The following is a 12,471-nucleotide window of genomic DNA, read 5'->3' as shown; positions in this document are numbered from 1 at the left end:
TGCGCGGCTCGGCTGCCCAGCTGAGGTGTCCGCTCTTCCCTGCCCGGCCACAGCCCGAGGTCGTGGTTCGAACAGGGCTGGGCGCCCCTGGCCTCGGTGGGGGTGGCGGTTCTCTCTGCTTTACCCCCACGACCCCAGGATCGTTCCTGTCTGTTGGGGAAGCTGATGAGTCAGTTGAACGCGGAGGTCCCGCCGCACCGTGAGGGGCCGAGCCTGGGAGGACCGAACAGTCCTCGGCCAAGTCCAGCCTCTGTGGTCAGAAGCAGCAACTGAAGGGCCAGAAACATTTCGGGAGATGTGGGCTGTGTTCGCCAAGATCCCCTTTACCCCACACATATCGTGAACCCGCAGTTAGTTCACCTTGAAGAGCTGCCGGGGCGGCGGGGAAGCTGCCTGGAGCCGGCAGGCCGGAGGGGGAGGCAGGCTGGAGGGGTAGCCAGGCTGGAGGGGGAGGCAGGCCGGAGGGGTAGCCAAGCTGGAGGGGGAGGCAGGCTGGAGAGGTAGCCAGGCCGGAGGGGGAGGCAGGCCGGAGGGGTAGCCAGGCTGGAGGGGAGGCAGGCTGGAGGGGTGGCCAGGCTGGAGGGGTAGCCAGGCTGGAGGGGGAGGCAGGCCGGAGGGGGAGGCAGGCTGGAGGTGTAGCCGCGGTTCTGTGCAGCCTCGCCGGTGACCGCGAATCTCATCTTCAGGCTGGATTCACCCGTATTTCAGATTACAGCGTTGAATTAGGAGATCTTTCAGGCTCGAAGAATAAACAAGCTTCCCTCACACTCTTTCAGGACTTTTCCAAAACTTGATTTTGAACACTTAGGCTATCACATCCAAAGACTTTTAAGGGGGCTTTGTGTATACTTCGACAGTGTTATGCTTTTGGGACGTTCAGTATTGCTCTTGGGGAACAAGCTGTGGACGTGGAAGTGGGGATTAAGATAGTTATAAAGATAAGGTACTGCCTAGCGAAAGGAAAGAGATGAGGGAAAGGTGAAGGAAGTGCTTTTGATATTAATGATCCTAAGGGGACTTCATGCATCCCAAGAACAGCTGGACTTTTCCGAATAAATTTAGCATAATTGTCTCCCAGTAAACATCTCGTATTCTCCCTCTTGTGTGACTATTATTTCACACAGTTCTCTGGGTTCTCTACTCCAGTCAGATTTGCTCCCCAGTGAAAGTCACATTTGAGGAATGGACAGACTTTAACACTAGAGTCAACAGTTTTTAATATCTCGCCATCAGGATAGCTCACTTAAAAGTAAGTCAGGTTTTAAGTTGAAAATAAATTCTATTAGTCACTTTCCATTGAAAACTGAGTTTAAAGTCAAGATGCCAGTTTACATCTCCGTGAGAATGGATACATCTGTTACCAAGAAGAAACACCTAGGCTCAAAGTTCTTGGCAAGGAAGTAAGAGCAAAAGGCCCAGCATGATCAGAAGGTAGACTGTTAGAGCCGAAGCATTGGCTTTAAAGACTGTATAGTAAAACCCAAAAGCTTAAATAAGCCTTCCGTTGTCTAGTTTGAAAATTCAGTGAAGGGTTACTGCTCCCACTTTTGAATGTTGAGAGCCCGTGCAGTTATTCTCTGCGGCTGTTTTAAGCCATTTTAATTGTTTAGGTAAGTTTCATCCCCAAACTAATATTTAAGTTTCTTAACATAACCTAAATCTTTTTTGCTCATGGGATGGATGTCTATGATCTTTGAGTAGCAAGTTGGGAGGCTCTTGGGTGCTAAACGGACAAACTCAAATGTATGCTTTGCCTTTCATGGTTTTTCTACTCCACTGGGAGCTAAAATGGATATTCGTGAAATAAATTTAGGTGTTAGAACCAATTCAAATATAGCTTTGAAGAAAGGCTTTAAAAAAATCTTCATTTGGAATTATTTTAAAAATTAAAAAAACAACACCTTAGTGAACACTTGGCTGTAAGTTAGGGGAATGTGAATTGGCCCTAGTTATATTCTTCAGCTAGGTACAAGACCCTGCGTAGGCCTCTTTATCTCTTTGGACTTCATTTTACATCTTCAATGTAAACTGAAGATGTTGAGTGAGATCATCTGAAAGGTTATCAGACTTAAAATTTTGTGATTCTTATAGGGACCTTATGTTATCTAGTTAAGTATGCTTGAGAATTGTGTACCTTGATAAAAAAGCTGAGAAAGCCTTCTAAATCAAGATTTCATATTAATCCTCTAAGTATACACTTTTAAAAAAAAGTAAAATAAATGCATTTGAATATAATTAAAGTAGTAACATAAACCAAAACAGCCTCAGGCAAACCTTAACCCTGGCATACATAAACTACATAAATAGAAGAGCAAGTTATGCTGAGCACAATTTTCAAGTACAGAAGATAGAAAATCCTCTTAAAGGCCATAGGGGCTAAATTGTTAAATTCATTTTTCTACATTTCAGGGAAAGAGATAAACCCTTAGACCCAAGGAAGTCAGTTTTTATTATATTTCTTTAGTTTATTTTTGGCATACATTCACAGGTGTGCCTATGGCTCTATTCTTAATCCCTTTCCTTTGGGATGGCTCCAAGAGTAGTACAAATTTGTAACTCTGTAATTTAGCTCTTTAATTTTTTTCTGTGCTGCACTGGAATTATGTTTTATCTTAAGTCCACACTGGATCCTCAGGATGGATCCAGTGAGGATTTTGAGGGAAGCATAATTCCTTTGACTTCTTTTAGAATTAATTTACCTATTAAATGAAAAGGAAAGGATTCATCTTTTATTTGAATTCCTCTGAGGCTAACATTTCAATATAAACTGATAAATGCTATGAGCATTATTATTCAGACAGCCACATTCAACTTGTATGACTATAACTGCATAGCCACCTGAAGGACAGTGCAAGAAGGGAACAGGTAAAAAAAATGTACCTTTTAGAAGAAAAAAGGCATTGAAAGTTTGTTTCTTTTCTCCTATCTTTATTGATATAACTGACAAATAACACTGTCTAAGTTTAAGGTGTTGAACATGATTTGATATACATATATATGATTACCACATTGAGATTAGTTAACACATCAATCACCTCACATATTTCCTTTTATTTTTTTCAGTAAGAACATTTAAAATCTGTTCTCTTAGCAGATTTCAAGTATACAATACAGTATTGTTAACTCATTACTTAATCATCTTTTTAAAAATCTAGCTTTATTGAGGTATAATTGACATGCAACATTGGCTAAGTTTAAGATATACAACAAAAATTGGTTTCTTTTTTTCTGTAAAAAAAATTCATTAATTTCTTCATTGGCTTTTATTTATTTGACTAGAGGCCTGGTGCACGAATTCATACATGGGTGGGGCCTCTCTGGGTGGCCTGTGGGGATAGGGCCAAAACCCGCAGTCCATTGCCGCCTGCCCCTCCTACCTGCCTCTCCTGCTCATCCCAGCCCCACTGTACCTGCCGCAGGCTCGCGCCCAATCAGTCCTGATCAGGAGAGGCTCATGCTGCCACAGCAGCGCTCGCCAGCCATGAGCCCTGTGTCTGGCGCCCTCCTGAGGGGAGTGGCCTGAGGGCTAGGGCTGAAAATGACTCTCCTGGATTGTGAGAGGGTGCAGGTCAGGCCAAGAGACCCCACAGTGCACAATCAGGCCAGGGAGGAACCGTGGGAGGTTGGCCAGGATGGGAGAGACCACGGGAGGGCTCGAGGGCATGTCTGGCCCATCTCGCTCAGTCCGGATTGGCCAGACCCCAGCAGCAAGCTAACCTATGGGTTGGAGCATCTTCCTCCTGGTGGCCAGTGCACATCATAGCGAGCTGTTGAGCAGCCTTAGCATATCATTAGCATATTACGCTTTGATTGGTTGAACAGTTGACCGGATGATTGGACACTTAGCATATTAGGCTTTTATTATATAGGATTCTTGGAGTCAGCTGGTTTTATCACCAAATCTACCATCAGAACACCCTGACATTTTGGGCAGAGAATTGGTAAACTAAGAAAATGACTAGTCTTTCTAAATTATGTCTGTATAGATAAAAGGGGAGTAGAAAGAATAAATTGTCATTGTTATTCTCTAGGCTGTCCCTGATTTTTTAAAAAACATGAGTTATTTTTCCAGAGCTCTCATTTTGATCAATATTCCATCAGTACCTAATTGAAACATCTACTGTATAGATTTTTGGTTGATGACATGAGAATAGTTGGAATAGTTGGAGACAACTATGAAAATCCCATCATAATTTTCTTATTTTAGGTACATATTAGACATCATGGCCGAAGAACAAATGCCTGATGATTTATTCTTTATTAATTTAACAGACATTTATAGAGATCCTGCTAAAATAGCAATTACTCTGCTGGGTTTTGGGGATCCATTGTTAACCAAATGCATATAGTTCCTGCCCTCCTGGAGTATGTGATCAGTGCTTGTGGGAGATTTACTTTAAATTAGTAATTAGAAATGTGGTGTTTTGGAAGTGCTATGGAAGCCTATGAAAGAGACACTTAATTTAATCTGGTGGGTCAAGGAAAACTTCCCTGAGAAGTGATGCTTAAGCAGAGTTGAAGGATGACAGGATTTAATATGCTCACAGTCGGAAAGTAAAGTTCTTCCAAAGCTGAGTTCTGCCTCAGTTTCAGGTCCTTAGTAAGTTTATATTTTATACCTATCTTTTAGCTGGCACAGAAGTAAACCAGGTTTATCAGATATATATAATTTGGTTAAGGATTAGAAAGCCATGAGGTTATTTTTTAAAAAATATATATTTTATTGATTTTTTACAGAGAGGAAGGGAGAGGGATAGAGAGTTAGAAACATCAATGAGAGAGAAACATGGATCAGCTGCCTCCTGCACACCTCCCACTGGGGATGTGCCCGCAACCAAGGTACATGCCCTTGACCGGAATCGAACCTGGGACCCTTCAGTCCTCAGGCTGACACTCTATCCACTGAGCCAAACCGGTTACGCTATTTTTTAAAACTGAGAATAAAAATCTACACAAAAACAGTAAATAAAATTGTTACCCATTGTAGATGTTAGTCATAGCTGAAGTAATATTCCTATATGAGAATGTATACCAGAAAAGATGAGATCCAGAACCAAGGAGGAGAGGTAGAATAGGGAGAATTACATAAATATATTTGTGATTTTGGAGAAAAAGTATTAGGTGTCTGAGGCAATGGATTACAACCTTTTTCCTTTCCAACATACCTGCAAAATACATCATTTTCTTTAATAACTATAACTCAATTTGTTGGTAGTAATTTTCATCTGGGAGGGTGGGCATTATTAGAGTAGGTCATAATTGGATTTAGAAATCCTTGAAAAAAAAAGATGTTCCAAGAGAAAAAGCTATTTTTAAAAAAATCCTTACCCAAGGATATGTTTTTATTGATTTTTAGAGGGAGAGAGAGGAAGGGGTGAGGGGTGACGAGAGAGAAACATCGATGTGAGAGAGAAACATCAATCATTTGCCACCCATAGGCATCCTGACTGGGACTTGAACCCATAACCTTTTGGTGTATGGGCCAATGCTCTAAGCAACCCAGGCCACCTGGCCAGGGTGAAAAAAAGGTATTTTAATATGTTATTGAGAAAAATGATAGCCTTTGTATAGAAGTTAGCACTAAACAGGCATAACCTGAGTTTTAAAAATACGTTCTTTGTATGACTTTCTCTTTTACAGCATCACTGTTACAGACTTTCATGATGTTTGGTGGTTATGAGACTGTAGAAGCTTATGAAGATGACCTTTATCGTGAAGAGTCATCTAGTGAACTGAGTGTCGATAGTGAGGTGGAATTTCAGCTCTACAGCCAAGTACATTATGCTCAAGATCTTGATAATATCATCAGGGAGGAAGAACATGAAGAAAAGAACTCTGGGGATTCTGAATCATCTAGTAGTAAGCAAAATCAAAAGAACTTAATTATCCTTTCAGATAGTGAGGTCATCCAGCTATCAGATGGGTCAGAAGTCATCACTTTGTCTGATGAAGATAGTATTTATAGATGTAAAAGAAAGAATTTTAGAGTTCAAGCAAAAGAAAAGACCAGAGGTTCTCCTGCTTCTCTTCATTCTCATGAGTTGGATGGTAAGAAATGCAAGAAGGATATTAAGAAGTCTAAACCTGAAGAGAAATCAGGTACGATCCGAGAGGTTATGATTATAGAAGTCAGTTCAAGTGAAGAGGAAGAGAGCACCATTTCAGACAGTGACAACGTGGAAAGCTGGATGCTGCTGGGATGTGGAGTTGAGGATAAAGATGATGATATCCTTCTCAATCTTGTGGGATGTGATAACTCTGTTAATGAAGGTTAGTATCATGTTGGCCATTTTGAAAAGTAGTATCATCTTTAGAAGACTTTTCCTAGACAAAAAGGGTCTGCTCCATTTAATTCCTCACCTTTTGGTTGTGTTTTTTGCCTTGTTTCTTGTGAGACTCTCTTACCAAAGGCTACTCTAATGGTGGTCTGTCTGAACATCAGAAAGAGTATGTCAAAATATCAAAGAAACTCCGCTTCTGCTGGAAGCAATTTCATAGCTGCTGCTTCCTGTTTGGCTAGAGCCAGTTCTGGACCTGAAATCTTAGTTTCCCTCTCTCTCTGCTTGGTACCACAGGTGAGTACTCCATCCACCTCTGACATTGGTCCCATGCTCTCATTCAGCCAACTCTGTTGGGTCTGCTTCTTCTTAAGTGATTTGCTTACCTAGGAGTTATTCAGGTAGCAAGCATTAATTCCATAGGATATGGAATTAATATTAAGATTGCAGGAGCGCCACAATAAGTAAGGTAGGAAACTGAAAAGCTAAAAGTGTGCAGTAGACTGTAGGAGAGAATGCAAATTCTGAGAACCACATCACAGGATTGAAATTTCGGTGTTAGCTTTGTCTCTTCTGTCACAAGTAGTCATCTAGTATTGATACTTATCCTTTTAAAAAGTGCCTTTCATGTCTTATCTTTTATATCCAATGCCTAGCAATAGTTTCCTAAATGATCCTTTTTTTAAAAAAAATATATCTTCCCTGCACACTATAAAGGTCCTGAAATGCCCTTTTACTCAGAGTATTTTACTGCTGCTCCAAAACCTTTCATGGTACCCACTTGCCCTCTGAGGAGTGTTGATACTGAATGGAGATCATGCTCTGGAGCTCCAGAGATTGACAAACTTTATTATAAGGAGCCAGATAAGAAATAGTTTAGGTTTCCAGGCCACAGGATCTCCTAACTACTTAACTTTGCCCTTATTGTGGGCACAATACCTAAGAAATGGGATGGTTCGTTCGTTCTTTTTTTTTTTTTTTAATTGATTTTTTTTTTTTAAGAGAGAGAGAGGCGTGGAGAGAAAGAGAGAGAAATGATGATAGAGAGAAACATCGATTGATTGCTTCCTGCATGTGCCGACGGGATTGAACCTGCATCCTGACTTTTTTTTTTTTTTTTTAATTGATTTTTTTTTTTTTAAGAGAGAGAGAGGCGTGGAGAGAAGGAGAGAGAAATGATGATAGAGAGAAACATCGATTGGTTGCTTCCCGCATGTGCCGACTGGGGATTGAACCTGCATCCTGGGTATGTGCCCTGATCAGGAATTGAACCTGCCACCTTTTGGTGTATGGGAGGATGCTCTAACCAACTGAACCACACTGACCAGACCTGGGATGGTTATTTCAACAAAATCTTATTTATAAAAACAGGTGGCTGCCTCAGGCTGTAATTGGCCAACTCTGAGAATTTGACAGCAAAAGGAGGAAAAGAAATAGAATAGTACATAGAAATAGTACGTAGAAAAGAAATAAAACATAGAGCAAAATCAAGTAAAGTTTTGTCAGAATAAAGAAGATCTAATAGTGTTTTTAGAAGGAAAAAACTTTTGAAGGAAAGATTATACCTGTTTGGTAGATTAGAGTGGGAGGGGCCAAGTAGAAGATGGGTTCAGGTATATATGTCTGAATTAGTTTTAAAAGGGGCGAGACACATCATTAATCACTAAATTATCAAATATTTGTAGAGAAGAATTTCATTGTTTTGGGGATATCTGTATTTTTATTGAGATGAAATTAACATAAAATTAACCATTTTAAAGTGCTCAATTCAGTGGTTTTTAGTTCATTGGAAATGTAGAACCGTTACATCTATGTAGTTCCAAAACATTTTCACCACATCCAAAGGAAACACTGTACCCATTGAAGTCACTTTCATTCCTGCCTCCTCAGACCCTGCAACCACTAATTTGTTTCTGTCTCTATGCATTTACCTATTCTGGATATTTCCTCTAAATAGAAGCATACAATATGTGACCTTTTGTGTCTGGCTTTCACTTAGCGTAATGTTTTGGAGATTTGTGCATGTTGTAGCACATATCAGTTCTTCATTCTTTTTAAGGCTGAATAATATTCCATTCTGTGAATATATCACATTTTGTTTATCCATTCATTTGTTGATTGACATATGGGTTATTTCCACCTTTTGGCTGTTGTGAACAGTGCTGTTGTGAACATTCATTCATATTTAGGTATTTATTCGAATACCTGTTTTGGATATTCTTTTGATTATATACCTAGGAATGGAATTACTGGTATTTTTATATTTCACTTTTTGAGGAATTACCTATTTTTCACAGTGGCTGCACCATTATACAGTTTTATCAGTACGAGGATTCCACTTAACGGCATGGTTTTTTATGATGACTTGTCGTGTTGTACATTTCTATATGATTTGCACATTTCTACTAATATTTGGTAGGCTCTTTGCTATTTTTTAGTCCCCCGGCCCCCCCATTTTGTTTCATATAGTTGTTGCTTATGTTGGCTTATGTTTTTCTAGAATAGCTTTTTTGCATAAAATTTCCTTATATGTTGCCATTCATTTATAATTTTTAAAGAAACTGATTCATTCTTATAGGTATGTATTCCTTTAAAGTTTAGTGTGTGTGTATTAGTAAAAATGTTTGATACAAGACCTAAGTAATTCTTGATTCCAGACATTCAGTGTATGCTTCTATTATCCATATTGACATTTATCCCTACTCTTTGCTCCTAGGAATTTTTAAAAATATATTTTTACTGACCAGAGAGAGAGAGAGAGAGATCAATGATGAGAGAGAATCATTGATTGGCTGCCTCCTGCACACCCCACATTGGGGATTGAGCCCACAACCCTGGCATATGCCCTGATGGGGAATCAAACCTTGACCTTCTGGTTCATAGGTTGATGTTCAACCACTGAGCCATGCTGGCCAGGCTAGGATTTTTTTTGTTTTTGTTTTTTGTTTCAGCCAAATTGAAACAAATTCTGCAGCCTGCAAATTAACTTGCTTGACTCTTATGAACTCTTACAGATATTCAAATATATATTCCTATTTTATTTCCTTGATCTGCTAATGCCATAATCCTATTTCTTTCCAGTTAATAAGCAGTATATTCAGTGCTGATACCTATTTGAGTGTGTTGTTATTCTCTAGTCATTATTATCTCATTCATAAATAGATCTGGGGATAGGTCTGATTCAGTGTATTTAATAGTCTCTAGAGAAAAGATTTTTTCATGTTGGTGGAATTTTGTGGAAATTCTGGCATACTTTTGAAATGATTGTTAAACAGCAACAACAGCTAATCTGTGTACTCCTTTCTCTTCCCTCAACCCCTACCCCCAAACTATGACATATTTAAAATATCAATAGGATATAAGAGAAGAGATTATAAACTACTTGATGGCAGGTCTTTTCCACACTCAGAAGTCTCCTTTTTATATATTTATACTAGAGGCCCAGTGCATGAAATTCGTGCACTGGAGCGGGGGGGAGGGGTCTCCCTCAGCCTGGCCTGTGCCCTCTCACAGTGTGGGAGCCCCACGATCGATCGCATCGCCCCAGAGAGGTAGGCCCTGCCCACCCATCCGGGGCTCCTCGATGGATGCCCCAGAGAGGTAGGCCAGAGCCGTGGGACCTGCCTCCGCACCGCGCACACAGCATCAAGCCTTGCCTACCCGGGTGCACCTGCTGCGCACGCAGCCTCCTGGTGATCACTCGTTACAGCATGAGGGCGTCACAACCACATAGGCTTTTATTAATAGGTCTAGAGGCCTGGTGTATGAAATTCGTGCACTAGGTGGGGGTCCTCAGCCCAGCCTGTGCCTTCTCATATTCTGGGAGCCTTTGGGGGATGTTTGACTGCCAGCTTAGGGCTGCTTCCCATGGCAGTCGGACATCCTTAGTGCTGCCACGGAGGCGGGAGAGGCTCTCGCCACTGCCTCTGTGCTTGCCAGCCGTGAGCCTGGCTTCTGGCTAAGCGGTGCTCCCCCTGTGGGAGTGCACTGACTCTTACATTGAGTATCTGCCTCCTAATGGTCAGTGCACGTCATAGTGAGTGGTTGAGCAGCCTTAGCATATTACGCTTTGATTGGTTCAATGGATAACCGGACGACTGGACACTTAGCATATTAGGCTTTTATTATATAGGATGAGATATATATTTTATGTAATATATAATATATTGTATATATTCCTTGATATATATTACTTTGTTTTTCAATAATTGCTAAATGAACAAACATTTATTGAGCATATACTCTATGTAGACTATTATATAGAGGGGATTTACAGTGGTAAAAAAACATAGTTTTAGCCTTAAGTCAGCGGTTCTCAACCTGTGGGTCACAACCCCTTTGGCGGTCAAACGACCCTTTCACAGGGGTCGCCTAAGACCATCCTGCATATCAGATATTTACGATTCATAACAGTAGCAACATTACAGTTATGAAGTAGCAACGAAAATAATTTTATGGTTGGGTCACAACATGAGGAACTGTATTTAAAGGGCCAGAAGGTTGAGAACCACTGCCTTAAGTGGTTTGTGTTTCACTGAAGAGACAAAATATAATAAGAAGCTAAGTAATTTATAGAAGTCTCTTTTTTCTTAACCGTGGGAGTTAAGTCTCAAAATCCTAGTGATAGATGTGGTTGAAAACTTAACTCTAAAAAATAGGATTAGTGAATTTTAGGTAGTACATGAACTTATGAAAGACTATATAAGTATATACATATTTCCCATTTACTATTGTTAAATTTGTAGTAATGAGTACAGCACCACTCTTGCTCTGTGGATAGTTAAGGCTTTCCCCTGCTATTTTAGTTTCAGTGAGATGCTTACATTTGTTTTATTTTAATACACAATTAGAGATAATACACTATCAGGCAGATAATACACAAGTAAAAGGCATTTTCCCCCCTTTCTGTTCTTCCAGTGTTCAATACTTTTCTGATTTTCAATTTGTTGATTAGTTTCCTGAGGTTCCATTGAGGCCTTGGGGATGTAACATTTATGTAATGTTCAGCCAAGCCTTCCTCAGTATATACAGTTTTATGATGAGGGCTTTGGTTATAATAAATTCATGCCAAAACATAGACCTAAAGTGCCTGTTACATCTGGCTCTCAGCTTTCTCTTCTGAGGGATGTAGGAGTTTATTTCTAAGATCTAGGCTTCATTTCCTTTACTTTCTTTACTCTTTCCTAAGGCTTCTTTTTATAAACGATGCCTACTCTATCATTTGTTTTCTTTTAAAAATTCTCACCCTTTCTTTTCTTTTTTTTTGTTATCCTCAGTAGGATTGGCTTGCAATTCTCATGTGTTAGAAAGACAGGTTACCTGGTTGAAGAAAACATGCACCACAGGAAATCAGCATGGTTTTTAGTTTGTGAGGGTGATCTCAAGTTTGGGAAGGATTATTATATAAGACAGCCAAATGATGGGGAGACAATAAATGCTGTAAGAATTATAGAGGAATAATTAGCGACTTATTTTCCTGCATAGGGAAGAGATATTATTAGCTCTGGGAGTAGTTGCTAACTCTTTGTTAATTTTTTATTATGGAAATTTTAAAGTATACAAGAATAGAATGTTGTAATGGACTTAGTATTCTATAAACCAGCTTCAACAAATTATCAACTTATGACCAATATTATCTTTAACTCCATGCCCCTATATTATTTTGAAGCAAATCACATACATCATTTCATTCATTGATATACATACATATATGCATTTTAATATGTACTTCTGAAAGGTAAATATTCTTCTTAAATAATCATATCATTATCACACCTAAACAAATTATCACTAATTCTTTTTTCATTAAATAACTAGAGTCAGTGTTAAGATTTTCTCATTTGGCTCTTAATTTTTTTTCTTACACTTTATTTGAATTTAAATCTGTTTGTTGTAATTGGTTGGTAACTTGTATCCTTTATAGCAGGGTAGGGAATCAAATTTTATTTGGTGACATTTTATGTTCTAATTAAAACTAAATCTGAAGTCTTAAAAATCAGTCCAATACTTACTTATTGGATGCTTCCAGTGTATAAGCCACTGTATCATTAAGAAGTTGGGATTTAATAATTGCTATATAATTCCTGCGTTTAGAAACCTTAAAGTGCATGACAATATGGAAACTTCACTGTGATACCAGTGTTAAATATATTTCTACAAATATGAGATGCTTCAGCACAGTACATAATCATTT

The 12,471-nt window shown here is 39.3% G+C and overlaps 1 protein-coding gene across 2 annotated transcripts in view; it reads left to right on the top strand.

Moving 5' to 3' along the window:
• ZCCHC7 (zinc finger, CCHC domain containing 7) overlaps positions 1-12,471 on the top strand; it is a 198,287-nt gene that overhangs the window by 247 nt on the left and 185,569 nt on the right. For both annotated transcript variants that reach the window (XM_005883936.2, XM_014531506.1), the window contains exon 2: positions 5,641-6,270. In XM_005883936.2, the coding sequence (XP_005883998.1) occupies positions 5,661-6,270 (610 nt within the window). In that variant the 5' untranslated portion in view covers positions 5,641-5,660. The remainder of the gene's footprint in view (positions 1-5,640; positions 6,271-12,471) is intronic.

This window comes from Myotis brandtii, unplaced genomic scaffold, assembly GCF_000412655.1.
Source record: "Myotis brandtii unplaced genomic scaffold, ASM41265v1 scaffold806, whole genome shotgun sequence".
In the NCBI taxonomy this organism is placed as follows: domain Eukaryota; kingdom Metazoa; phylum Chordata; class Mammalia; order Chiroptera; family Vespertilionidae; genus Myotis; species Myotis brandtii.
The sequence above is the reverse complement of the archived record's forward strand: the minus strand, read 5'-3'. Positions and strand labels throughout refer to the sequence as shown.